Raw genomic sequence first — 27,947 nt, forward strand, 5'->3', positions numbered from 1 at the left:
TGGGGTTTATCTATTTTATTGTTACTTTTATCTTTTATATTTTGCTTTAGTTTTGATACCCCCAAATTCGAAGCTATCTCTTTACAACCCTTTCTTTTCATAACCTATCATACTTTCATAAATCAGAGTCCATTTTCTGTAGGCTGTTTTTGAACCCAGTCAACGACGGGTACTTTTGCTAGTGTATATACATACATATATATATATATATATATATATATATATATATATATAATTATTACTATAATAATTTTTTTAAATACATACAGACACTAATGCTTCATACTTTCGAGAATCATCAGTGCAGGGAGTTACAATTACAGTCAGTTGGGAGATTCGAACCCGGCCACAAGGCTATCTTTGACTCCATTAGCAAGGAATAACTCCCATGGCCAGTGTTAACTGTGAGAAATAAAGTTGAAATTTAAATATTTATTATTAAATGTCAAAACGTCCATCCAGAGTGATTTAATGATTATAACATCTTGATCTGCACATGCGAGCTTAAGTGACCGACTTGTATTTCAACTTTAAAGCTCTCAACAATAAGAACCGAGTTTTAAAGGGACTGACATATATATATTAGCAGGGAGACATGACATTGCCTAGGATTCAATGAGGATCAATTAATGTTCTGCACTTAATACTTTTATTCTCATAAAAATTCGTGCAATGCCCATTTTTCAATCGAATTGATTGAGTGTCTACTCTAGTCGGGAACTCACCAAAGTGCACCGAGTGAAAGTTTTACATTCCTCCCTGCAGTGACTTAGTCCACAATATATTCTTGTTTAAATTACACTGTAGAGAACCTAGTATTGATATTATAATTTTTTCTGGTTTTTATTTCGTGAGTCACTGATTTGTTTATATTTTTAAAAGCCTTTTAAAAAACAGATCCACTGCAATAAAACCATGGTACATCTCTGAAATATGTAACATATAGTTTTTTATATAAATAATTTATATTTCACCTCTCACAATTACTATCGAGCACTTTATTGATTTCTTTTCGATGCATCCTGACACTATTATGTGACACTAGTATGTTTACTCCTTCTGACTGCCACGTCGACCAGCTGTCTTTACTAAGCACCAGACAAGAGAAAAAGCCATTACATGCTTGGCTAGAGTAATTTCTCATGCAGCTTTTTTCTTTTCTATTCCCGTTGAATTCCAATATTGATTTCTATATATGCATTTGAGTTCGTGACATGATGCTCATGCCCTAAAATGCTAAAGCAACTATGATATACATATATATATTTCTCACGTGCTAACTATACTGCAAAATTACCAAAATTATATTGGTGTTTGATTCTAAAGGAAAACTAGAAACTCCAGAAATATTACCTGGACCTGGTTGCGAACGACTGCGTTAAACGTTTGCAAACAATGATGAAACACTTCCAATGTCAGTGACAAGATTTGATCTCTTATCTCTGGATCAACTCTGGATTTTTAATTGGATAACATAAGTGTTTCCTCTCTGAAGTAGGATCAGAAAACATCGCATTAAGATTTCTCAAGCAACCTGCATGAGTGGAATTATCCAAAGAATCTGAGAATCAAATTGATGGTAAAAACGGTAACGCTACGTTTGAGATGGGAGCAAAACTATATTTCAGAACCGTTCTTGTTTATTGGATGCGAATCTTTCTTGTGCACTTGAAGTTATTCCAATCCATTTTTTTTTTTTTTTTTTTTTTTTTTTTCGGATTGGATTTAAACTACCTACTTTTCTCAACCCTTTGAACTGGAGAGCTTAATGTTTCTATTTCTGGTTGAAAAATTGCAAGAAACATAGCATTATGCAATGTATTTGACAAGAATGGTTTTCAAAGATTATCTCACCATTTTTAGTATTTTATTTTTATTTTTTATCTTTTTTTACAAACGAGTAACCACTTATTAAGGCCACTTAAAGATAAGAGTTAATGAGATAGATTGTCAGTTGAATAAAAAAGAGTATTATAAGAGAATTTGAAATGAAAGAAATGAACAAAATTTGATTACTTATGTGGACAATTATAAAACTCAAATGACCTTGTAACGGGTGCTGTAACCCAACATCCAGTTAACGACTTCCGGTTGCGCATGCATACATAAATAAATAATCAATGCAACAATAAAACGTATTGTTTTACTGTGTACGTTTTTAGCGTCCCAATTTTTTTTTCGCGTTTAAATTATCCAAATAAACAATTGTTAATACTTTCTGCATTTTTTTTTATATCGTTCATTTCTGTATTATATTTAAGTTATTTTAACGCAATTTATTTTACAAATAAATCTACATTAACCCGTTGACAACCATAAGAGCATTTTACAACAGCGATTTACCCACCACCTTCATTTTAAAAAAAAAATTATTCTCCAATACACCTTCCTTAAAAAAAATTCATACATTTTCTTCTATATTACCAACATAAATAAATAACCCCGAAAATGTTCTTTTTAAATTGCGTTACAAATAAATAATCAACACGACAATAAAACGTATTGTTTTACTGTGTGTGTTTTCAGCGCCCCAATTTTTTTGTTCGCGTTTAAATTAAGATATATCAAAATTTGAATTTAACTTTAAGTATTATAGTATCTGTTCAGTGCACATTTACCTATAAGTATGGCAAACCACTTATAATTTAATAGCTGTTTGTTTGTTTTTTATTAAAAAAAAAAAACAATTATAAACAGAATTACTCATAGAAATCTATCTATATTCTTTTTTTATTTTAATATACTTTCATAGAAATGTTTCTGTTATGTCGCAAATAAACTATTTTCTTTACATCACGAGTGTCACGCTCATACATTAATTTCATAGCTAATATAGCATACTGACTCAACGGTAGTTTATTATAAATTTTTGTTGACATTAGATTGAAACACAACCATTTCATAGTCTGCAGGGAATCAGTCTTGTGAGAATGTGTTCCACGGATGGTAAGTTCTTGGAAAGAAAGTCTGTCCATGGAAATTCCGTTTGATATTAGACACAATAGAGGAAGAAAAGAAAATTTGTTACAATTATGGTACAAAGACGAGTTCTTGTTGTGAATGTTGAATATCTTACTAGAAGGAACCAGAGAAATTATGATAGACTAGAGAGAGAGAGAGAGACTGACTATCAGCATATCTTCTGTGAGAAAAGGGGCTATATAGAACAATAGACATCATCCTCCACTAGATTGCTAAGTCGATTTTGTACTTTGATAAGGCAATAAGGAGTACTCTGTGATGCACCTCCCCAGATGTGGTAACAGTACTATGTCAGGATGCATTTGACTTTTGAATTCATTTGGTTTCTTTGATTTTGTTTGTTTGTTTGTTACTGAAAAACGGTTTCTTCACTTGAGTATTTTTAATTGTGGAGTAACTTGTAATATTTGATCCCTTAATGATCATTATATCTTGGTTAGCCTCACACTTCATTCTTGGACCATATTTTGGTTGATCCTTCTCGGACCATATTTTGGTTGATCCTTCTCGGACCATATTTTGGTTGATCCTTCTCGGACCATGTGTAGGTTGATCCCTCCCCCCTCACAGACCAATGGTTGACCCTCTCACAGTTCTCAGTTGACCATCTTACAACCAGTTATGTCTCGGTTGACCGCCTCACAGCCTATTTCATCTTGCTTGTATGCCTCATTGTTCATTGTATCACAGCGACAAACAGGATCATTAGTTTTGTACTAGTTGTTGAGACTAGAAGATTTGTCTTATATATTTATACAGTAACTATTCACATAAACTACTTGTGACTATGACTCACGGGATGTCTTTGGTTTCTATTCACTTATGACATCATAAGATCTTTTCAGTGTCTTTCTGTTTTAATTGATCCAGTGTGCAGAGGAACAAACAAATAATATCTAGAGTTTTAGAAGTATATTGCATGTAGTCTGACTCTGACTCTTACAATTCCAAAATATCCGATTTTTTATTCTCAATTCTTCCTATATTCAGATTGTTGTGCCGGCTCTGACATCGGAATAATACTGAGGTACGATATGTACAAAGAATAAATTTATTTAACGAACAAGATAAAACAATGAGAGTGTCTTTTGTGTACACGCGTAAGCATTCTTTTTAACTTGTAATATTTGTTGTGTATGTATGAATGTACAGTAAAAGTTTCGATGAATTCATCGTATATAGTGTTCACACATGTTCGTTAATGCATACATGTCATCTTACTTTAAAATGAAAGTTACGCCTGTCGAGGCACACGAAAATGTACATCCGTCTACCTTGAATATTCGAGTGAAAAGGGAAAGATAGAGAAAGTGAAACAGGAAGTAGACTCCACCTGTCGGATCAATCGGAAACAACGACAAGGGCAAATAACCGATGCGTATTGAGTAACGTTCATGCATGTGTGTGCACGATATACCTATTCACATATCAGTCTTAGAAGTGTATTCCATAATTAAAAAATCTCCAACTTTGTGCATTCTTATGGGTCGAACTTCTTCCAAAACTGATTCGGCAACCCTGGATAGATGTTCAACATAATTGGTACCCAGCCAACTCTGGGTACATCTGCTCTCACTAGTATAAGTATATGATAACTTCTCTAGTCTAAACTGTAACTGAAAAATGCTCTTACCTCCGTTTTCATCCTTGGCATTGCTCCAATCAAAACTGGTTCGATTTCATGTCTTTGTCTTGCTTTCTTCTGTCTCACATTTTCGATTGGATAATTGTTTCTTAAGCAGCAAAGAAAAAAAGCTGCCAAATTTGTTTTTACTTTTTTAGAGGTGTCCTCACATATCTTTGAGAGGATCTGTCTGTCCATCTATCCATTGTCATGCTTCAGTTTGAAAATAACATTTTCATCGTTTAAATACATAGAATGGATAAATTTTATTTTAGCTACATCCTTGTGTTTTAGGTCTGCCATGCTTAAGTTTGAAATAACATTTTCTTGGTCTGTCTGGCTGAACTTTCAAATAGAATGTCCGTCTGTCAGGCCTGCTCAATGCAAAGTTTGAAATAGCTTTTTTGTTGGTCTTTCATGCTTAGGTTTGAAATAGCAGTTTTGTTATAGAGTCATGCTTATGTTCGGAATAGCATTTTTGTTATCCAGTCATGCATAGGTTCGAAATAGCAGTTTAGTTTTGCAGTCATGCTTAAGTTCCAAGGAGCATTTTCTTTGTCTGCCATGCTTAATTTTTAGATAGAATTTTCGTCAGTTAGTGCACTTTTGTTTAAAATAACATTTTCAGCTATCTGTCAGACTTAAGCTTGAAATTATATTTTCTAGGTACGTTATGCTTAAATTTCAAATACAATTTTTGTCAATTAGTCACGCTTAAGTGTGAAATAGAAATTATTAGGTCTGTGATGCTTAGATTTGAAATAACATTTTCAGCATTAAATTCACAGGCTGAATGGACGCATCTTACAAGTGGATCTATTCTTGTTTTTTATCCCTTTTTTTGCTTCTGGTAAAATCGAATCGGAATTCTTTTGGCACCCATATTTAACCTGTGCACCTATATCACCCTAGCTAAAAGGCCGTCATCCCTTCCAACAAAGGCGGTGCGGTAGGCGAGGGTTGTCATTATTTGTTATTGATTCAGAAAGTCTGGCTATTGATCCTCGCCTCCCACAAACCAATCTGACCCAAGCACGATGACGTCTTGCCTGTTTTGAACAGTTTTTAAACTCTCTCTCTCTCTCTCTCTCTCTCTCTCTCTCTCTCTCTCTCTCTCTCTCTCTCTCTCTCTCTCTCTCTCTCAAACCATGCCTCATCAACCACACTCCCCTACTTTGATTTCTTGCCCCTTCCTTTCCCACCTCTGAAAATGTCCCCCCTCCCCCTCAATCACACACGAGGAACAGAGTGCAAGATTGCTCATCGGTGTGCACCGGAACACCCTGTACGCTGCCTCAGCTGCATATGTGTGTGAGAATGCATGCGTTACAGATTATGCTGCTGACGATTGCAACGCAGTCGATTACGATGATTGATGGTGATTTTTTTTAACTTTCTTTTTTTTTTTTTTTTTTTTTTTTTTTACACACACACAAGAAAAAAGGATGAGGAAGAAAGATGAGGTAAACGGGAAATGTAGGTACGGAGAGAGAGAGAAAGAGAGAAAGGACGGAGAAATGTTTACGCTATATCGCAGTCATACAAATATACAGAAACAAAACGTATAAATAATACAATAAAATTGTTTGGAATATAATGAGCAATTTTAAACACAGACATTAATCCATTGCCTTCAAAGTGATGATCAGTGGTTGTAGTGTTGGAAAGTTGCCTTGCTTAGTTTGTGAAAAGAGTCGGAGGCAATTCGGACTATTTGTGGTTCCTTGTAAGCGTGCACAAGAAGTGCAGTAGAAGTACTGATAGAGAGAGTCTATAACCAGTTTATGTGCAGGAAGTGTAAGAAAATGGAGATGGATCAGAAAATATATCTGGATGGCGAAACTATTGAGATTGATGAGTTTTGTTACTTCGCTGATACCATTGGAGCACAGGACGGAGCAGGTGCTAGTGTAATTGCAAGAGTAGATGAAGTAAGTTCAGGGAACTTTTACCATTACTAACCAGCAGGGCGTTACCATTGTCAACCAAGGGGAGAGTCTATCAGACATGTGTACGCAATGTGATGATGTATAGAGGTGAAACCTGGCCAGTGAAGGTTGAGGACATGCGTTGCATGGAGAGAAATGATATGAGAATGATAAAATAGATGTGTAATGTAGATCTGATGACCTCGGAAGATGAGTAAATCTGGACGGTATAGAATGATGTGTGCAGAACAAAAGACTTTGATGGTATGACTACGTTAAAAAAATGGATGAGAATTGTTGGATTGGTAGATGTAGAGCAGTTGAGGTAGCAGGTTCAGTGCACAGGGGGAAGGCCAAGAAAACATGAGGACATGATAAAAATGGTCTTCAGAGAATGATAATGATGTTGCCAGGGATGGGTTAGTTTGGGAGCCAACGCGGAATATTCTGTGTAACTGCCATATATATTTATAACTTAATACCTAGCTCTACCTACATATTGAGCACTGTTGAAGTAAATACCTAAAGTTTATGCATAAATTTATATTTTCGTATATTAATTTATGTGATTAAATGAAGTAGTCATATTTTTTTTTTTTTTTTTTACATGGAAGTCACCACTTATAAAGGCCTGGATGCTACTTGGGGATAAGGGTTATTGTGTGTACAGTAATCAATGGGATAGTATTGTAGTAATCGTTAGTATTGGAGTTTTGATAACGTGTCTTACTTAAGGGAGCGGTTCCTCAGGAATTTGTTTATGTTGGACTTGGAGACATCCAAGTTGTAGTCAGGTGGGAAACAGGCAGACGGAAGAGAGTTCCACTGGCGTGCACTTCTAAAAAAGATGCTTTGTTCATGGAATCTACGTTTTGGTTTTGGCACAGTTAAAGAGTGGAGGAAAATTTTTGATAGTGGTTTCAGCTAGACGGGTGTTTATTGTGAAAGATTGGCGTGGAGGAACCAGGGATTGAAGCTCAGACGAGCACTTGCCATGGAAGTAACGATAAAACAAAGATAGGCTCGCAACGTCTCTTCTGTGGGAGAGAGGTTGCAGGGAAGAGAAAAGAGCATCCCCCACTAAGCTACGAAGTCTATTTTGTACTCTGTCAAGGCCGGATAGGCTGTTTTTAGTAGCTCCTGCCCAGATGTGGCAGAAGTACTCCATCCTTGGACGTACTTGGCTTTTATATAGAGAATTGCAGCAGCAGTTTATATATATATATGAACAAATGATTAATAAAACATCTTGAAAAAGAGTTAAAAATATATTTAATTTTAAAAAGGAAGCACAAGATAAGTGGATAGTCCTTAATCCGTGGAGTTTCGAAGAAATACTCTCCTTCTCATCAGAGGGCAGGAATTAGCAAAATGCGAGATCGGATTTTGCATGTAAAAGTATTTAATGAAACCACAAGTAAGTCACAGATCTTACTTGGTTAATAAAGGGTGCGGTAAGGGGAATAGGAGGTAAAATAAAAATGATAAAAAGATTTCATATCAATGGATAGTCCGGTGAAGGGTAAAAAATCCAAGAATGGTAAAACCCAAACACGGTCGAATTAAAAACTTCCAATCCAACAGGTAAGTTCCAAAGGAATCGCATAACTGGAAAATGGTCCAAAATTATTCAAAAGGCAGAATTCCTTGGAAAAAATCACAAATGGAATGAGTTCAAAATCATTAAAAGAAAAGTTCAAATGTGCACAGAAAAAGCACTGGAGAGAAAATTTAAAACACGTCTGCCAAGGTCGGAAGAATCAAGTAAATTAAGGTTTAACAAAAAAAAAACAAAAAAAAAAAAAAAAAAAAAGGGAGAAAGTTTAAATTTGAAAAAGCAAGGTCAAATTGACCCAGACAAAAAGCGCGAGAGTTAGCGTTAATAATTAGGTCGACTTAAATACGCACGTGAAAGTCCAAATTTAAATATGGTAAATTTGAAATTACGTAGCTATTAAGTTAACCCTTCAAATATATATCTTTTCCCATAAATTCTTTTTCTTTTTTTTTTATATTACCTTCTAAGCTTTTTACATTTTTAATTTTATTTGTTTTTCTTTATTTCTTTGGCCGGTTTCCCATCTGCTGTCTCCGTTTTATTGTAAAGTATACCTATTAATTAAATATATATATCAGCTTACTCATTTTTATTCTATGTATTTGTTTACTTATATTTTACTATTTGCATTTACATACACATTTATTTGCCTTATTCCGGAGTTTGTAGATACTGGCCATTCCCTACCCTTAAATTGTATGTATGTATGTATGTATTTGTTTATGTTGTATATGTTTTTGGATTTGTATATATGTATGCATACGTGTGTGTGTGTGTTTGTATATATATGTGTATATATATGTGTGTGTGTGTGTTATTGCATATGTATGCATATATGTATATGCGTGTGCATTTGTGTGTCTGTATGTATATGTGTGTGTATATATATGTATATATATGTATATATAGGTTTTTTTTTTAACTTTTTAATTTTTAATTCATTTATTTTCATTTTTATTTATTTATTTTTTATTGTTTTATTTTTTATTTACTTATTCACTTTTTTTTACTCTTCTTAATATAATAGACGCTCTATTTCATAAACTTAGCCATTTACCTGTTTCACTGACTCGTGTTTCTTAATTTCATTCTGGGACTTTCACATGCGTATTTAAGTTGACCTAATTATTAACGCTAACTTTCGCGCTTTTTGTCTGGGTCATTTTGATCTTGCTTTTTCAAATTTAAACTTTCACCGTTTTTCCGGTTTTTTTTGTTTTTTTTTTTTTTGTTTTTTTAAACCTTAATTTTTTTTAAACCTTAATTTACTTGATTCTTCCGACCTTGGCAGACGTGTTTTAAATTTTCTCTCCAGTGCTTTTTCTGTGCACATTTGAACTTTTCTTTTAATGATTTTGAACTCATTCCATTTGTGATTTTTTTCCAAGGAATTCTGCCTTTTGGATAATTTTGGACCATTTTCCAGTTATGCGATTCCTTTAGAACTTACCTGTTGGATTGGAAGTTTTTAATTCGACCGTGTTTGGATTTTACCATTCTTGGATTTTTTACCCTTCACCGGACTATCCATTGATGTGAAATCTTTTTATCATTTTTATTTTACCTCCTATTCCCCTTACCGCACCCTTTATTAACCAAGTAAGATCTGTGACTTACTTGTGGTTTCATTAAATACTTTTACATGCAAAATCCGATCTCGCATTTTGCTAATTCCTGCCCTCTGATGAGAAGGAGAGTATTTCTTCGAAACTCCGCGGATTAAGGACTATCCACTTATCTTGTGCTTCCTTTTTAAAATTAAATATGTTTTTAACTCTTTTTCAAGATGTTTTTTAACATGTTTTATTAATCATTTGTTCATATTATAAGCTCTATTTCCTTTTCGGTTTTATTGAGCTTTTACATCTGGTTGAGATTACTTTACTTGTAAATATTAACTCTTTAATATTTATAATATATTTTAAGTTTACCATTTTGATTAGCTTGGTAAACTTATTGTAATTTTATTTCTTATATATAAGGGGTGTATCGATTAATCGGCAGGTAATCAGCCTAATCGGTCAACGGCCAATTTTCCGATTAATTTTTTTTTCCTATTAAATTAAATCATTTCATCACTATCTAGAAACTCATCAGATAGCTTTAAAACATTAACATAGTATATTATGCGAATTAACATTTAATTAAGTGTCTGATCACGGCTTTTTGCCTTTATTAACTTAAAATTACAAAATACAAAGTACAATTTCCAATTCTTAATTAATTATAATTATATTCATTTATCTAATTATGCAATTAGATAAGAAAAAAGAAATTACAAATGAAACTAAAAATTGTAATTCTTAAAGTGAATAACTATAAGCTGGAGTTCTGCACCTGCTGCTGCTCTATTTTCTCTTCTATTCTTGCTTCATGCCTCCTCTGCTCATAATCATAAACAACGAGATATTATAATAAGGCTGACTGGGAAGCCATCAGGGAACTAATTAGAGATGCTCCATGGAAAAATATTTTCTCTCTCCCTGCTGAACAGTGTGCAAACGAGACCACTGACTGGTTCAAAACTGCAATCGAAGCGCATGTTCCCATGCGGAAATTTTACAGTAAGCCCCACTCTCCCCAATGGTTTACGTCGACTTGTGCAACTGCCATTACTCAAAAGCAGCATGCATACCGTAGGTTTAACCGACATAAGTCCAGTTCAAACAGACTGAAGTATATAGAAGCTAGAAATAACGTTAAGAAAGAAATAGCGACAGCTAAGAGAGAATTTACGGAAACCACTAAAAAGCGCATCGAAGCACAAAAACTAGGAACTCGAGACTTCTGGAAAATCTACAACAGTGTAGTAAATAATGGGCAATCAACAATTCCCCCACTAACCAACAATCACGAGGTTGTCTCCTCAGCAACCGACAAGGCTAACATGCTTGCCAGTCGGTTTGCCTCAAACTCCACACTGGACCCTTCCAACCACCCCCTACCTGACTTTCCTATGCGGACAGACGCCACACTAGACGATCTGAAAACCACCCCTGCTCAGGTGCATGCTATCATAAAAAACCTTGACACCTCAAAAGCATGTGGACCCGATCTTATCCCAGCTGTGCTATTAAAAAAGTGCTCAGCCGAAGTAGCTCCAGTTCTCTCCAAACTCTACAACAAATGTCTTAATGAAGCTTGCTTTCCGGGCTGTTGGAAAACTGCTTCTGTTGTACCAGTATTCAAGAATTCTGGCGAAAGGACAGACCCATCAAATTATCGCCCCATTAGCCTCCTCCCACTTTTTGCCAAAATATTTGAGACCATAATTAACCATGCTCTAGTCCATCATCTTACAGATGCTAAACTACTGACTGACAAACAATATGGATTTAGACAAGCCCGTTCCACAGCAGACATCCTCACCGTGATCTCTGAACGTATATACCAATCACTGGACAAAGCGGGGGAAGGCAGAGCGGTAGCTCTAGATATATCTAAGGCTTTTGACAGGGTATGGCATGAGGGTCTCCTCAGTAAAATCAGATCATACGGTATCACTGGTAGAATACTTAACATAATTAAATCCTTCTTAGATAAGAGAAAAATCCAGGTAGTCCTCGACGGTCGCACATCTAAACAATATGATATAAATGCGGGAGTGCCCCAGGGTTCTATCCTTGGACCTCTATTGTTCCTGATATTCATAAATGACCTCCCCGACAACATTGCCTCTGAGATGGGTATATATGCTGATGACACTACACTCTATGGCAGACACGACAGGAAGACGAATGAACACATTTCTAAAGAAATGGCAGAAACACTAGAGGAAGACCTCCAATCTGTAGTGGAATGGGGACAAAAGTGGTTGGTCGCGTTCAATGCTGCCAAGACTAAACTAGTTTATTTCAATAATTACAAGAAACCCTCTCTACCACCAATAGCAATGGCCAACGACTCTTTATCTGAGAGTCCATCTTTCAAACTCCTTGGCCTAACGTTCACAGGAAACATGAGTTGGAACAATTACATTGAAGGCATTGCCAGGGCCGCTGCAAGAAAGGTAGGCTCTCTCTACCGTGCTAGAAAACTACTAACACCCGAAAGTATTCTGTACCTCTATAAGGCCACCATTCGCCCATGTATGGAGTATTGCTGCCACATCTGGGCTGGTGCATCTGCTACTAGTCTCTCGCTCCTTGACAAGGTTCAAAAGAGAGTCGCAAATCTGATAGGCCCTGAACTGGCATCTAAGCTTCAGCCTCTGTCCCATCGACGAAATGTTGCATCCCTCTGCCTGTTCTACAAGTATTTTAGTGGTGAATGCTCTGATGAACTGCAATCACTTGTGCCCCCACGACGCGAGCACCCTCGACAAACCCGACAGGCTACTAGATCCCACCCCCACACTGTAGAGGTCCCTAGATGTAAAAGATCTTTTTACTCCAATAGTTTCTTCCCCAGAACCGCAAGACTCTGGAATTCCATTCCAGGTCCCTGCTTCCCCAACAGTACTGACGTGCAGAAGTTCAAGTGTAACGTGAACCGACACCTTGCTGCCCAAATCCCTACATAGTACCCCAGTAGTTGTTGCCCCTGATAGTAGCCCCCTACACCAAAGTGGCAATTTGCCTTGTTTGGGGTGAAAATGTAATAAAAAAAAAAAAAAAAAAAAAAAAAAAAAATCTCTTCAGTATTTAAAGTTGAATACTTTTAAGTTGTAATGTAGCAAAAATTCCTAATGCTGCAATATTAAAAGTTATAAATTTATTATTTTTTTACTAGAATATCTTGTCCTTTTCTTTTCCAGTTTTAATAACTAGTCCTTTACTTTTCCATGTTTAAGCTTAACCATATTACTTTCCATGCTCGCATTTTTCTATTGTAATCCATGCTTTTTCCAGGCTTCCAGCAAATTCACTTGTTCTTATTATTTTGCCCCCATAAACATAACATACACATATGTAATAATAATGTAGGGCATTAGTCTGCTTTCAATAAACCCCCCTCAATTATCTCCCTTTCATTCTTTCTGTTTCACTTGTTATTTCTCTGTTCGTGAGAGCAGTGAATTGGTAGCAACAGTAGTTGCTATGGAACCAGTCATAAAAAACGTCGCTCACCTCCTTCATTTTTTTTTACGATTTTGAACACCAATAAATTCATCATAATGTTTGTTTTACTGAACGAAAATGGAAAATTTTGTTTTCACAATATAGCTGAGAAAGTGATCTATAAACTGTAATAATTGTTTGAAATTTGGTCGAAAAATTAGTGAGCGGTGAAGCTTTAAAGCAGTTCCAAATGATTAAAATTGCCACTTAACCATATATTCAAACACGGTAGCGTTTGAATGGTATATATTACTAGACTTTGATTCAGTAAAAAGTTAGAAGTAAATTTTTAAACGCTATCCAACACATGCCAACATTAAATAACAGACGTTAAACCGAATATTATTATTATAGTATAAATTATACAGTAGCAGGTTCTCTAACTGTGCATCGAACAGATACCATGATACTTGGTTCGTTGCACCTTATCAGAACAAAGGCTCATACAAAATTTCAACCAGATCAACTCAGGAGTTTCCAAGGAAAAGGTGAAACGGACAAAGAGAAATATAATGTATTAAATACTAATCCCTACAACGACTCCTCTCTGAAATCCACACAAAACTTTTTACTTCCATCTTTTAATTTTTTTCAAACAATATTATAAGAAAACCCCTACGGTTTCCTGGATTTACCTATGAGCCTTCTTGAAGCATCTCATCGATTGCTTTGTCCACCGATGCTCTCTGTTTTAGATTTCACAACTTTAACAGAAAGTCATTGAAACGGATAAAGCCTGTTGACTTAAAATGAATACTTTATGCCAAATTGATTGTTGAATATGGCTAAATTTGTGATAATTTTTGCATTAAATACAAATCCCTATTAATCCCTAACTGCATCAATGGGATACCACAAAACTTGGCTCGCTGCACCTTATCATAACAAAGGTTCATACAAAATTTCAGCTAGATCAACGCGTTAGTTTCCAAGAAAAATTGTAACGGACAGACATACAAAAAGAAATATAATGTATCTTACACACGCACACGCACGCACACACACACACACACACACACACGCACACACACACACACACACACACACACACACACACACACAAACACACACACGTGTGTGTTTGTGTTTGTATGGAAAGCCCGGAAAGAGTATGGCTGCTTAACAATGTTTCAACAACTTTAATAGGATGTCATTAACTGTTAAGGAGGTTTAGGTATCCACACCTTGAGGATCGTCTTCCTGTCATGGGGTGGGAGTTGTGGGTCATTTGGAAGTCAACACCACACTTGTGAATGTGGATCATTCAAAGCAACTAGATTCGTAGACAAACGACAACCACGTTTTAACCCCACCCTCAAATGCACTCCATTTTAATGCAGAAAACTAGTTTAAAGTTTTTTTTTGCATAAACGAAAGCCTAGCTGATGTGTCTCGATTGTTCTTGTTTACTTGCTTTCCCACGAAAGTTAAACACAGTTTTTTTTTTTTTTTTTTTTTTTTCAAAATATAAAAGTTGCCTCAGGTGAATTTCCTCATTCACTGATCGAGGACAGGAAGATTAATCACAGTATTGAAACAGATACTATACTTTGATTTTAGCCAACTCAATTGTTTCTTCTAAAAAAAAAAAACTCTTAAAAGTTCTGATACTTCAACTTCAAAGCCGAATCTTGCAAAAAGCTAGATGGTCCTTGGATTAGTAAGTGTTAAGAAGAATAATCAAGAATTTTTTTGAGTCCACAATAAAATCTATGAAATATAACTATCATATATATTTATGACTTCTGCTCATTCGAACACTCTGGATTGTCTGTTTGTGCCCGAATTGTACGTTTATTAGTTGTTAAATCCCCATCATTCCCGTGGTAACTTTTTAGTGGCCCAGAAGTAAAGGCTTACCAAATTGAACCAAAGGTGGCTTCACGACTGGGTTCAAATCTTCTAAACAGTAGGAATTGTCACCTCTTACACTGAAGATTGCGTAAGCATGAAATATTAGTGCCTGTACTTAATAAAAGAATAACTGTTATTTAACTTATATATATATATATATATATATACACACACACACACACACAAGGGTCATTCCAAAAGTAAAGTATCCTATTTTTTTTTTTTACTTATGATCACCGCCACAAGAGGAATAGAAATAGTGGGTGAAATGGGTAGAAGATTATTTAAGATAAATTGATTATCCAAGTATTTTTTAGATTAGACTTGAAAACGACCCTGTTGTAATTGGTTGGGAAGTAGTCTTGTGGTGTTATGCTCCACAGAGCTACAAAGATGGGAGTGGTGCCATTAAAATGATTGACCTTTCGTGCTCCAGAATTTATTTTTCTACATTCTACCACCATTCTCAATGGTGGTAGAATGTAGAAATTTTGCTAGAAATTCAATGACGCATCTCTGCATCTGATACACACCCATGACAGGGGTAGCTTTTTTAGTCTCACACTGTCAATATCTGCAACAGAGATGAAACTTTTAGGTCGTGAATGCATGTTCGGTCATCCTAACAATGCAATTTCCAATCTCCCCTCTAATCCATTCGGGGCAGAATAAAAAAAACAGATGTTACTTTTAGAACACCCCCTTCTATATAGACTTTCTTAGTTCATTAAAAACAGACAAAAGTTATAGCCCGTTGACTTGGAATGAGTGCTTTATGTTAAATTGATGATGGAATATGGTTCAATTTGTGCTCATTTTTGCATTAAATACTAATCCCTATTTATCTCTAACAGTGCATCAAACAAATACCTTATCATATAAGAATGGACGGTAACACTACCCTGCAAAAATTAACATTAAAACGGACACACCCAACTATGGGCAAATATTGTTGGCAACCCACAGTACTTAACATAGTCAGTATGGTTCAACTCCTGAATGACAGGCACCAAAAAGGTGGTTGGTTGGTTGGTTGTTTTTTTATGGCATATCAACCCTTTTCAGGTTATTTAATGCCGACTCCAGTGATTGTGAAATAAATTTTTTTTAATAGAATATATATTTTTATTTTTTATTTATTCATTCTTTTTCAAGTCGGTTTCTATTTAACCTATAGTTGGGACCCTAACAGGTACTACCACTCCGGGTCAGAGTGAACCTGGGAGCAATAGCAATTAAAGGGTGGCTCCACAAAGCCCGCAAGCAGGGGCCTCACGATCGGATATAGTTTAAGGTCATCTCCAGGACCCAAAAAGGTGGAAGTAAACAGAAAAGGGCTCCTCATCCAGGAGTGATAAAAAACCTTGAAGCTGATACAGAAAAATGTTATTAAATAACACAAAAGTTTGTGTTTTATGATTTTTTTTTTTTAATTTTCTGAACACCCCATTTAGTATTTCTATGAAATGTTACTTTATTCGTAAGCATTTTTAATTCGATTCAGCTGATCATCCTGAGGCAGCGTTAGTCTTGGTGTGTTTACAACTGTTGTCCTTTACTGTTGAGTTGCATGCGAACGTGACTGTTAATGCTATTAATTGTGGGATGTCTGGTTTTAATGTAAATGACTTCAAGAATGTTAAATCTTTCTGTGTTGATAACTACATTGCCTAACAATTAATAACATTAATTACAAAATTAGTCTAGCATATTAATTAACATTAACTATTAAGCATCATCATTTTGATTCTCAGTGTAACACGTTCAAATCTCGATTGTTTAATCACAGCGTTAATTTGAACAAAGCCAATACAAAAATAAAATAAAGATGTTAAAACAATAAATCACAATAGTACTTATGCAGAGTACTTTTTGGAAATCCATTTCTTAACATGTGGGGGAGAGGGTCTGTCTAACTAGTCTGTACTTTCACCTAACAATTTAATAAACAATACAAAATAAGTGATTTGTGCGACAAGCATTGAAGAAGGACAACTAAAGTTTTTTCTTTGTATGTGTTTGACTGGGAAAGGGGTTGAGGGAAACGACCTTAAATAGATGAATGTGATCGGTGCCAAGCAAAGAATTCAACAGAATCACAAGGAAATACCAATTTTATAAAGAACTCTATTGTTGATACATACAGCTCTCTCTTTTATTAAAATTAAATTGATATTGAACATGTACGTTTACTTAATTAGATCATCATGATAAACAAAGTGAAAAACATTACATAAAATTTTACATTTTCTTAAAGATACTATTTAAGAAGTACATGGTGTAAAGAGCTGACATTTGGATATAGCATTCTACGATATGTATCGATTAGGTATGCAGTATTCCAGATCTGTATCTTTTAATAGCTTTGTGATGTGTGATTTTGAAATTAGTATATGTTTATGACACTTGGTACTTTATTTCCGCCACCAAAATTGAACATATTAGCATTTTTATCAACTTATAATCCAGTTGCAGCTGTGATTGTTTTTAAAAAATAAGCATAAAAATCATTATGTATAGAATTATATTAAATGTTCATATTTACTGTCATTTAATTCAGTTTTATTTGATGATACTTTAAAAATTGTCCATCAGTGTAATTTTGCTATTAAAAATGATGCAATCTTCATTTTTCACACCTCAAAAATGAAGGCTGAAATTGAATTAGAAATAATTGTACTTTTACTCTCTACTGTCTTCTTATACAAAGAGTAATGAAAGTATCGTTTGTGACATTTTTACTGGTTATATTTTGTCAGTTGGTTTCAAACTTGCCATGTTGTAATTTAATCATCTCCCCTTTGATAGCATATTAATTAACATTAACTATTAAACATCATTTTGAATTCTAAGTGTAACACGTTCAATCTCCTGAAGTTGTCATCTTCCATGAAAATTATGATAGAGTATAGGAAGACTAGCAAATGTACACTGAAGAGGAGGGGAGAAGGAGGGTAAGGAGAAAGACGTGCACTATTATGCCCTTTGAATCTTATTACTGTAAACGCTTTGTATTCTTGAAGCCAATGATAAGGTCGAGACAACTTTAAAGCCGGAGAAGAGTTCATCTTTGATGGACTCTAGAGTCTGTCTTCATAATTCCGCCAAAAGAAGAACCACTTACCAAAAGCGAATCAATAGACTCTCAGTGATTCAAAGGCAACCATTAACGACGCCTACAAACAGGAATGCATTACTATGCCAATTCTCTATGATAATTCTTGCTTTCTCAAAGAAAGAAGACATTTTAATTAGAAATGATGGGTACTCTCTTGTAAGCAAATCCGTTGTAGACCGCTTAATTGTTTCCCATGTGCACCATGAAGTCGATAAACGGAACCCTTATCCCTGAGTGGCCTCCGGGCCTTGGTAAGTGGTGACTTCCATGTCAAAAAAAAAGTTCAAATCCAGTCAGATCTCTCTATATAAAGATTCTAGAAGAATTAATTCCGAGAATAGAACACATCTGCACCACTTTTATGTCCTCTTACAAAGATTAAAAATAAAGATAAAATAATACTAAACCTTATGTCTAGAATCCTTATTCCAATTTTGATCAAAGTTCATTAAATGATTTTGATTCTAGAAAATGGCTAAAATATAAGCAGATATGAAGAAAAGAAAACTCTGAGAACCTTTCCTAATTGGATGACTGTGAATTACATTCAATGAAAATCTAAAATATTTGAATTTTCAAATTAGAAAGCTATGTCCATATTATGTCCCCTCAAACCCTTGTAAAATACTCTAAAACAACAAAAAAAAATGTGAAGAATATTTATTAACTGATGACTAATATCTATTATTTAAATTTCACAAATATCAGAGCTATCCGAATTTTCACAATGGGTTTCTTACCCACTCTTTGCCCTCTTTAAAACATAAAACTAAATATAGCCGACAATGTCCACCCTTACATTTAGCAGCTATGGTCCAAAATTCATGATGATTGGTTAATTAATGTAGGAGCAAATTCTGTACACAGGGCTTTACGGTGTGAATGGAACAGTCGCATTTGCAAGTGATTTTTTTTAAGTGGTGACTAGGAATAATAAAACGTTTATCTTTTGGCGATTGTGTTTTTTTTTTCACTGACAATCTTCCAAAGCTGAGTGAAAAATGTCTTTTTAATCCCCCCCCCTTTTTTTTTTAAAATAAAACAAACAAAACCAAATTATTTAAACAAAGGTTTAATAGAACAATATAATTTTTTTAATTTTTTTTTTTATTTTTTTTTTTGAAGAAATTCGAATGTTCAAGTCTCAACATAAAATTCATTGCATATTGAGAGGGAGGGAGGGAGGGAGATTAAGTTATCCTACTGATGAGAGGATCAACAAAATGTGTTCACAGCTATTTTAAAAAGTCAAATATTCGTCCATCACACAACATCCTTGGCTACCCAAAAGTTCTTAACAATCAACACAAATTTCGGGTATATCACTAAACGTTGACAAAACAAAGACTGTTGGACATTTGTGACTAAAATTAGGTGAACTAGTAAGATGCCGACTGAAGTTTATTTGTACCAGATATTACTCTATTGTAGAAAAGATTGTAGATTTTATGAACGATTCCATCGGTCGGTGACATCTTTTTCGGGTGGATGAAAGGTTCATTCCTATAGAAATGTTGCATGAATGATTTTTTTTTTTTTTTAATATGTTAATTTTCTAAATAAAATAAAACTAGCTGGCTGCCCCACATTGCCCTGTTGTACAATACGTTTAAACATGATATTTTAATTTATACAGATTGTATATGTATTATTCAATCCTCTATTGAATATTATATATATATCAAGGAATAATTTGCCCGGTGGGCTAGTTCACAAAAAAAAAAAATTTTTTTTTAAATACTAATGATAATGTCGTTCATCAAATTCTGTCTGTGTTTGTTTACAATATCACGGCAGCTGATATTTGGGCTTGACAATGAATGCCCAGGAAAAGTCACTTCTGATTAATGTTTAGTTTTAAAATATGCAAACGAAGAAATGATTTGCAGCGATTTTAAATGGTGCCTCTTTTTTCATCATAAATTGAACTCATTAACTAGAAAATATATATATAATGGTGAAGTACATCTGGGCGTGAACAGGGGATAATTCGATCTGTAGTTGAATGCTCTGCCACTGAGCTATTTCTCCAGATGACAATAAATCTGGGGTTTTTTGTTTGTTTTTTAAAAAAAATTTTAAGAAATGACTTGCTGATATTTTATTATTAAATCCTTTGGCCAGTGTAATGTAAAATATTCCTCTGTAAAAATCTGTTTATCTATAAGAGAGACTACTTTTAAGATTGGATTTTTTTTCTATACTTATCAGATAAATTTCTGTACAAAACACTGCCAGACATATAAACATTGTGTGAAATTTTAAATAGATACACACACACACATACACTAAGTGACTTTTATATAATAGTAGTATACCGTTCACTAGACAAAACAGGGGAGGGTAGAGCGGTAGCCCTCAATATATCTAAGGCTTTTGACAGGGTGTGGCATGATGGTCTTCTAAGGAAAATTAGATGATATGGTATCACTGGAAGAATACATAATGTAATTAAATCCTTCTTAAGTAAGAAAAAAATCCAGGTTGTCCTCGACGGTCGTACATCTAAACAATGATATAAATGTGGGAGTACCTCAGGGGTCTATCTTTGGACCTTTATTATTCCTGATATTCATAAATGACCTCCCTGATAAAATTGTTTTGGAGATGGGTATATTTGCTGATGACACCACTCTCTATAACAGATATGAGGGGAAAACAAATGAACACATATCCAAGGAAATGGCAGAAACACTAGAGGATGTAGTGGAATGGGGACAAAAACGGATGGTCACATTCAATGCTACCAAGACTAAGCTTGTATTCTTCAATAATTACAAGAAACTTTCTCTACCACCAATAGCAATGGTCAACGTTTACAAGGAACATGAACTGGAATAGATACATTCAGAACATTGCCAAGGCTGCTGTGAGGAAGGTGGGCTCTCTCTACCGTGTTAGAAAACTACTTACGCCTGAGAGTATCTTGTACCTCTATAACACCACCATTCGCTCATGTATGGAGTACTGTTGTCACATTTGGGCTGGTGCATTTACTACTTGTCTCTCACTCCTGGACAGGGTTCAAAAGAGTCGCCAACCTGATAGATCCAGAACTCTCATCTGGGCTTCAGCCTCTGTCCCATCGACAGAATGTTGCATCCTTCTGCCTGTTCTACAAGTACTTTAATGGTGAATGCTCTGACAAACTACAAGCACTTGTATCCCCTCAATGTGAATACCCCCGACAAACCCGACAAGCAGCCAAATCTCACCCCTTCACAGTAAAGATCCCTAGGTGTAAGAAGGCCTTCTACTCCAATAGTTTCTTCCCCAGAACTGCTAGACTTTGGAACTCCTTTCCAGGATTCTGCTTTCCCAACTGTACTGACATGCATTTTTTGTTCAACACACACCTCCAAACACCCGGGCAACGCCGGGCACCTAGGCTAGTAAATGAATAAATAAATAATCTTCCCTTACATTTATCGTTAAAGGTAAATGCTTATTTTAAAATGTCGCAATTTACGGACAGTGTTATTTTTGGCATTGAATTTTCTACTATATCTGTTGCTCCTTAAATGGTTAGATGAAATTACACAATAGTTAACATGTTAACAATGGCTTTCATGAATAGCAATATTATTCCCTCGTCGGAGATGATTAGCAGTAAAGATTTAAGGTTATTTATGCAGACGATTTTTTCCCTTCAGTAAATCACTTGTTATTAACTGTATTAATAGGTTCTATGCTACTTTTAAATGCGTTTAATGTTATCGCTGTTGTTGAAATTTATTTTATCAATACTTGGTTTCTTTGTATGCTTCTTCTAAATGACGTTTTTACTTGTTAGTGAAATATTAAAAAATAAATGTATTGTCCAGTAAAAGTTTTAGAAATATATATATATATATTCTTTTTTTTTTTTTTCATTTCGATACTTTTTTGTGACCAAGAGCGGAGGTCCGCTTGAAATATAAAAAATAACAATAAAACTATTAAATACAAAAAATAACATCGTTTTTCATGCTTCAAAGAACCCTCATAACCTTTAAATCACTATCCTAGAAGCATACATGGACTTTTAACATTATATATATATATATATATATATATATATATATATATATATATATATATATATACACACATACACACACAAAGGCATGACAGAAAAGAATAGACACTAAGATAAATATTTTTCCTAAGATTGATATATGCTTATTTATATTTACAGATGAGAATAGTGCTAAAATAATTTAGAATATCTCATTAAAATTGCATCTAACAACATTGAAGCATGCCAAAAGAGCATGAAGACTATCAGAATTTCTGCAAGCACGAATCGTGGGTCAACATGAAGATGGTCTTAATCAACACAAAATAGCCAGAAATCTTTCAAAACCCCTTTCTACTGTTAACAGTGTCATACAATTCACAAGAGAGGACAAAGAGTGCACAAAGCCTCATCCAGGCCGTCATCGGCCCTCAGAAAGAACCTTGCATCTTGTATAAAGAAATGTTGAAGAGGATTCTTGATGCAAAGCCTCTGATATTACCAACAGAAGCTGGTGTCAGTCCCAGAACAGCTGTCAGGTACTTTCACAAGCTGGGCTACTATGTTAGAGCTGCGAGAAGGAAACCTCTTCTTCGCCCTGCCAATATCAAGTACAGAAAAGATTGGGCTCATGAGATGGTGGAGAGACATGACCTTTTGGTCCTTTTCTGACGAGTCATGATTTGCATTATTTCCCAGCAGTTGAAGAGTATGGGTATGGAGGCTACCTCCGTAAGAGTTTGACTTAAAAAGACTGCAGCCAATGCTGGAACATGGGGGTTTCTCAGTTATTTGGAGTGATGGTCGCTCAGACCTGGTGGAATGTGAAGGAAACATCAATGCTGCTAAATATATTTCAATATTACATGAAGGACTCCTACCAATATTCTAAAGTGGTAAAATGAACTAAGTTAATTCTCTATTTATAGAAGACTGGGCTCCTTGTCACTCTACTAGGGCGCCACAACATTATTGGAGATGAAATGGCCAAGTCTGTCTCCGGATATGAACCCAATTAAAAACCTTTTGGTCATATTAGATCGAAACCTTTGCAAAAAGAAAAGGAAGCCATCTTCTAGGCTTGATCAAAATCTCATATTTAAACCTATTTTACGACCGGGCAATGCTAGGCAGCCTGCTAGTACTAGTATATATTTTTATTATGTAATCAAACTTGAAGCTTCTGTATTTGTCTCTACAGAGTTCTTTCCTTTTTCACAAGTGTACAAAGTTCCCAGTCTTTCGGGATAACCTTACACTATCACTTGCTCTTCCCTTACCTGAAAAGATTTATCAGTGCTTATGTAGAATGCTTAGCTATTGTCAAAATTTTCCGCCTGAAGATCCTGAACAAAAGTTTCTTGATTTTTTTTTTCTTACTTCTTTGTACACAAATGCTGGCCAATATTTTCTGTTATTACGAAGATACTTCAATGAAAAATTAATTGATATTCTTTTTGTTGTTATAAAGAAAATGCTATGAATAATTATTGGAGAATTTGTATGAAATTTTAAGAAAATTCAAATTATTAAGAAAGAAAGAAGTGGTCATTATAAGGCTAGTTTTATGAATAAATATTTATTTTTTGGATAATAAACAAACATTTTTATTTAATTGATGATTTTTGAAAATGTTTTTTTATGTATTGTATGCTTTTTTTTTTCTTGTTCAAATCAAGATAAATATTTAGATTTTAATAAATCAACGAAAGCAAAAAAGGTTTTCTTAATGATTGTTTTTGGCTACTGCGATTTCATTGGCTCATCGTTTTAGCAACTTTAATTGAAACAAAGTGTAGTATCTGTTCTGATACTACACTTCACCTTTTCTATCTTCAGTCAGTGAAGGATAAATTCTTCATAACTGAGACAATTTTTATTTTTGCTTCTACCCAGAGTGCCCCTTTTGGGGGAACTGGATTTTCCCCACACTAAAAATCGACCTTGTGTCTAACTCTGCCCTCATGGGGAAGCAAGTAAATAGGAACTTTTATGTAAACTGCGTGAAAAATTCTGAAAATAGTACTACCCTTATTCTGCATGAATACCAATTTATGTTATGATCGTTATATATTGTTTTATGATATGGAATCTGATGATTGTCTTTTAAACTATCTTTTCAGAAATCATTGAAGAGGAAGTAAGCGACAAGTGCATGAACGAGTTGTTTGGTTCTGCAATGAAACCCAAGTGTTCAATCAGCAGCGAGTGTGTCGAGACTATGACTCGTAAGGGCCATGTGGAGTACTGCATCACTCACCAGGTGCTGTGGGCCATGGTCGCTGAAAAGGTGAGACCCTTTATTGGCAGAGTGTATACACAGGTGGTGCAACCCACTGGACATGAGAGGGCCAATATCTGGCGGGTACCACAAGTTTAAGGAAAACTTTATTCAAATTAAAAAATGAAAAGAAAACTTTTTTTTTCTTTCTGCTAATGAATCAGTGAGGATAAGTGTTAATGGGTTTGTTAAATAAAGCGGCATTCACTCAAGGTGAGCTGAACCAGTTTCTTCCAAAGGAGGAAATTTCATGGGAATACTAAATTGGTATTACCAAATGGTCACCCATCTGGTACTGCTCAGGCTCAACATTGCTTAAGTTTGGTGGTCTGACAAGAATCAATGTGCCAATGTGATTATGCCATATAATAGGTTTGTTACGCGGTGAATGGCTATATAAATGCAATAAATTCTCAATCACTAAATGTAATCTATATCAATATCTATATCTCTTCTCTATAACACAATTATTTTTGTCTCAAAATAAACATGTTTGTAAATGCAGATACCACATATAAATTCAATACGGTCAGACTACTAGCCAAGATCTGATGTAGGTTTTGCGCATATTACCAGTTGCTTTCATTTGTTATAATAAATTCTTATAATAATTCATAGGAGAGTCACATTCCAAAAGACACCATATTTACAGGTGGTAGCATGATATATTTACTCACTAATTAATTTCTCCTCTCCCTCTCCCCAAAGCGACTGGGAACATTTTTTAATTTGTCACAGTTTTTACACCAACATCATCAGTGTTTAATTTTTTATTCCAATAGATGTAACATTAGTTCTTTCGTCTAAAGTGCTTGAAGTTAGGATCCCTCCCTTCACAAGTTCTGGTCAATTTCATGGACTGCTCACATGTTTATCAGGGAATATCAGAATAAGAGAAATTTGAGCAGTTAAAAATCTTAATCATGAACTGCATAAAATGGCGTCATTTGCCACCAAACAATCAGATAATTTGAACCTAACAAGATCGACTTTTCTCCAGATAAATCTAAACTTCACTTGAGATTAGTTTAGATTTACAATTAAAAATCTCTGGTTCAAATTTGGTATAAGCTGCCCTTTTAAGAACGGATTAAAACAGAAAAGCATGCTTCTTCAGAATTTGGACTCAAACAGATCTACTTTTTTAAAACTGACCTTATGGAAAAAAACAAAAACTTTGCAATGTTGCTTTTGAATACTTTGATAAAACAAAAAATTCTTATTCTAACTTTTTTTTTCCCACAATTTAAAATAAAAAATGCAGATGCAAAATTAGCCATGCAAGATCTTTTATTTACGCACTGCATGATTTAAACTTATTCTGTATATCTAACATTTTCATAAAACGATATTGCAGCATTTTTCATAAGTTTATTTTTGTTTATACTCAAGCAAAAAATACAGTTAGTTATATGCAGAATACGGATCGTGCTAAAATAATGACATCTTTTTGTAACTACAGGCCGGAACAATAAAATTGTCACCCTAGAAAAGACATGATTCCATTTCCGTTTGATGAAAACTAGTTTTCTTTTCTTTTTTTTTTTGTTGCAGACCATTTACTAGTTGGCCAGTTGTGTATAAATCCCAAGAGCGATAGGAGCCTTCTATCATGTATGAAAGTGACACCATGTTCAACAAGTGAGATCAGAGATGTGCTCTCTACGAATCCAAGTTATGACAACAGTACCAATGCCAGCACCCTCAAAATGCAAATCTGAAATTGAGCATAGCTCAACGCATCAGCTGGTCTTTGGTATAATTTCAAGTGTGGGCCACATCATGCCACCTCACGTCTTCGAAGTCAGCTTGAAAGTCAACACCAAAGTGTACCTGGATGTACTGAAGAGTGTGGTGATCCCTTGATACAAACGGGTGGCTACTGGCAGACCCTGAGTGTGGCAGCAGGACTTGGCGCCGGCTCACAAGTCCGAAGAAACCAAGGAATGCTACAACTTTGTACCCTTCTGCCACTGGAACCCCCTCTCCTCCTCCGACCTGAACCTGCTGGACTACTTCGTTTGGTCATATGTTGAGAACATCATCAACATAACCTCCCACAACACCAAAGCCAGCCTGATCACTGCCATTCACCAAGTATTCACCAAGCTCTTGCCAGCACATGTGGAAAAGGCATGCTCCTAGTTACAAGCCTGTATCAAGGTGGTGATTGGGGCTGAAGGAGGCTACATTGAATAGATGTCAGCTCTACTACATAATCAAGTTACCTGAATTGATTTTTACAATAAGGTTTAAGATAAAGCTGAAATATTGTTTTCGTTTAGGGCAACAATTTTATTGTTCTACCCTTTATTATGGAATTTCAATTAACGTTTTCATATACAAACAGTACAGTATAAAGTTATGTTTAAATTTAACATCATAGCTAAAAAAAAAAAACATATTCTGCATAAGTACAAAAACATATCTACCCTAACGCAGCACATCAGGATTGTGTAGAACAGAATACGGTTCTCATTGCTTTGCTCAAGCTCGAAATAAAACATGACATTGGTCATGGTCACCTTTTGAGTAATGGTTACGGTCAGTGAACAACAGTTGTTAAGGCAGCCGATGCCCACCAATGACTGTGGGTAAATACCAATACTCGTAAGTAACCACCTTAAAACAGCAATAATCAACATAAAGCAGCAATGCCCGCCAATGGCATTAAGTGATACTAGCCAACTTAAGAGCAATGACCACTATGGATGACAGTACCACTCACTTGCAGTGCCCAATGTTTGAAGACAGGCGATTTGCTTGCCAGTTTCCACCAACAATTTACTTGCCAGTTCCTGCCTTGGTTAAGAAGTGACAGTAACCCAACCAGAAAATCAGTCAATTACCATCATAACCATCAGTAATCAACAGTACCCACCACTGTATGACAGTACTATACAATGGATGACAGTGCACGAATATGTATGTTAGACCATTTCATTTCAGAGCAGTCCAGTGGGGTTCGACACTGATTATGATCGATAGTGACCAACAATGACCAAATGCAAGTAACTGTCTAAAAACACCAATGACTACCAGTGCTCGCCATTGAAGACAATTTCATTTTGGAGCAGTTCAACGGAGGCTGATACTGGTCAGGGCCGACAGTGAATGTCAGGAACTAACAATGACAGATAAAAGGGCCGCAAGTGTCCACCAGTAAACGCAAGTATAAATGCAAGTAATCACTTCAAAATGTCACTAATCAGCAGTGACTATCAGTGCCCAACAATTGAAGACTGACAATTTCTGTTCAGAATCGTGGTTTCCACTGACTGCCAGTTGTAAAGACACTCAGTGGCCGACAGTACCCATAATTAATCACTTTCAAGCCAATACTAATCGCTAGTGCTCCCTGTACTAACAATGACAGCCAGTGGCTTCCGCTAGCTGCCACTACCACACAATGTCCGACAATGGAAGCTAGATGATTTCATTTTAGTACAATTGCCACTGCCCGCTATTTTCCAGGACTGGCAACCATAGTTTAATTTTTCAGGAGTATGTATAAGGGGGGGGGGGTCCTTTACCAAATCTGTTCT

At 35.2% G+C, this 27,947-nt stretch overlaps 1 protein-coding gene across 3 annotated transcripts in view; it reads left to right on the forward strand.

The window, feature by feature from the left end:
- The window catches only part of LOC145260413 (uncharacterized), a 317,452-nt gene that overhangs the window by 260,429 nt on the left and 29,076 nt on the right, over positions 1-27,947 (forward strand). For all 3 annotated transcript variants that reach the window (XR_013864289.1, XM_080118394.1, XM_080118395.1), the window contains exon 3: positions 24,245-24,411. Coding sequence is in view for 2 of the 3 variants with exons in the window: in XM_080118394.1 (XP_079974520.1) it covers positions 24,245-24,411 (167 nt within the window). In the remaining variant the exon portion in view is untranslated. The remainder of the gene's footprint in view (positions 1-24,244; positions 24,412-27,947) is intronic.

Source organism: Euprymna scolopes, chromosome 36 (assembly GCF_053919585.1).
Source record: "Euprymna scolopes isolate OS-2025 chromosome 36, ASM5391958v1, whole genome shotgun sequence".
In the NCBI taxonomy this organism is placed as follows: Eukaryota; Metazoa; Mollusca; class Cephalopoda; order Sepiida; family Sepiolidae; genus Euprymna; species Euprymna scolopes.